The sequence below is a fragment of the Phaethon lepturus genome, unplaced genomic scaffold (genome assembly GCF_000687285.1).
Source record: "Phaethon lepturus isolate BGI_N335 unplaced genomic scaffold, ASM68728v1 scaffold50413, whole genome shotgun sequence".
In the NCBI taxonomy this organism is placed as follows: Eukaryota; Metazoa; Chordata; class Aves; order Phaethontiformes; family Phaethontidae; genus Phaethon; species Phaethon lepturus.
In genome coordinates, this window is record NW_010530748.1 from 1 (window position 1) to 321 (window position 321).

Sequence of the window (321 nt, forward strand, 5' to 3'; positions counted from 1 at the left end):
TGGAGACCCTCGTGAAGGTGCGGGTCAGGGGAGAGGGTGGGGGTGAGTGGGTGAGCAGTGTATATGCCCCTGTCTGAACTACAGCCAGGTTTCTTTATTCCAAGAGGAGAGAAAAAGCAGTTTTAGGGCACTAGTTGCACAAATAAATATAGCCTTTTGTTGTGAACTGCACATTTGACTCCAGTGTTGTGATCACCAGAATCAAGGGTCTTTGTGTCCAGCTCAGCCTGGACACAGCTCAGTTCTCCACTTATTTATGAGTTGATTTTGGTATCACAGAGATGCAGCAATATCAGACGCCAGATGAATGTGATACTCTTT

At 46.4% G+C, this 321-nt stretch overlaps 1 protein-coding gene across 1 annotated transcript in view; it reads left to right on the top strand.

Annotated features, from left to right (window-relative positions):
* Positions 1-5: 5 nt before the first annotated feature.
* The window catches only part of LOC104618692 (ectonucleoside triphosphate diphosphohydrolase 8-like), a gene marked incomplete at its 5' end in the record, with an annotated part of 3,535 nt that continues 3,219 nt past the window's right edge, over positions 6-321 (top strand). Inside the window, one exon of the mRNA XM_010284349.1 lies at positions 6-17. Coding sequence (XP_010282651.1) covers positions 6-17 — 12 coding nt within the window. The remainder of the gene's footprint in view (positions 18-321) is intronic.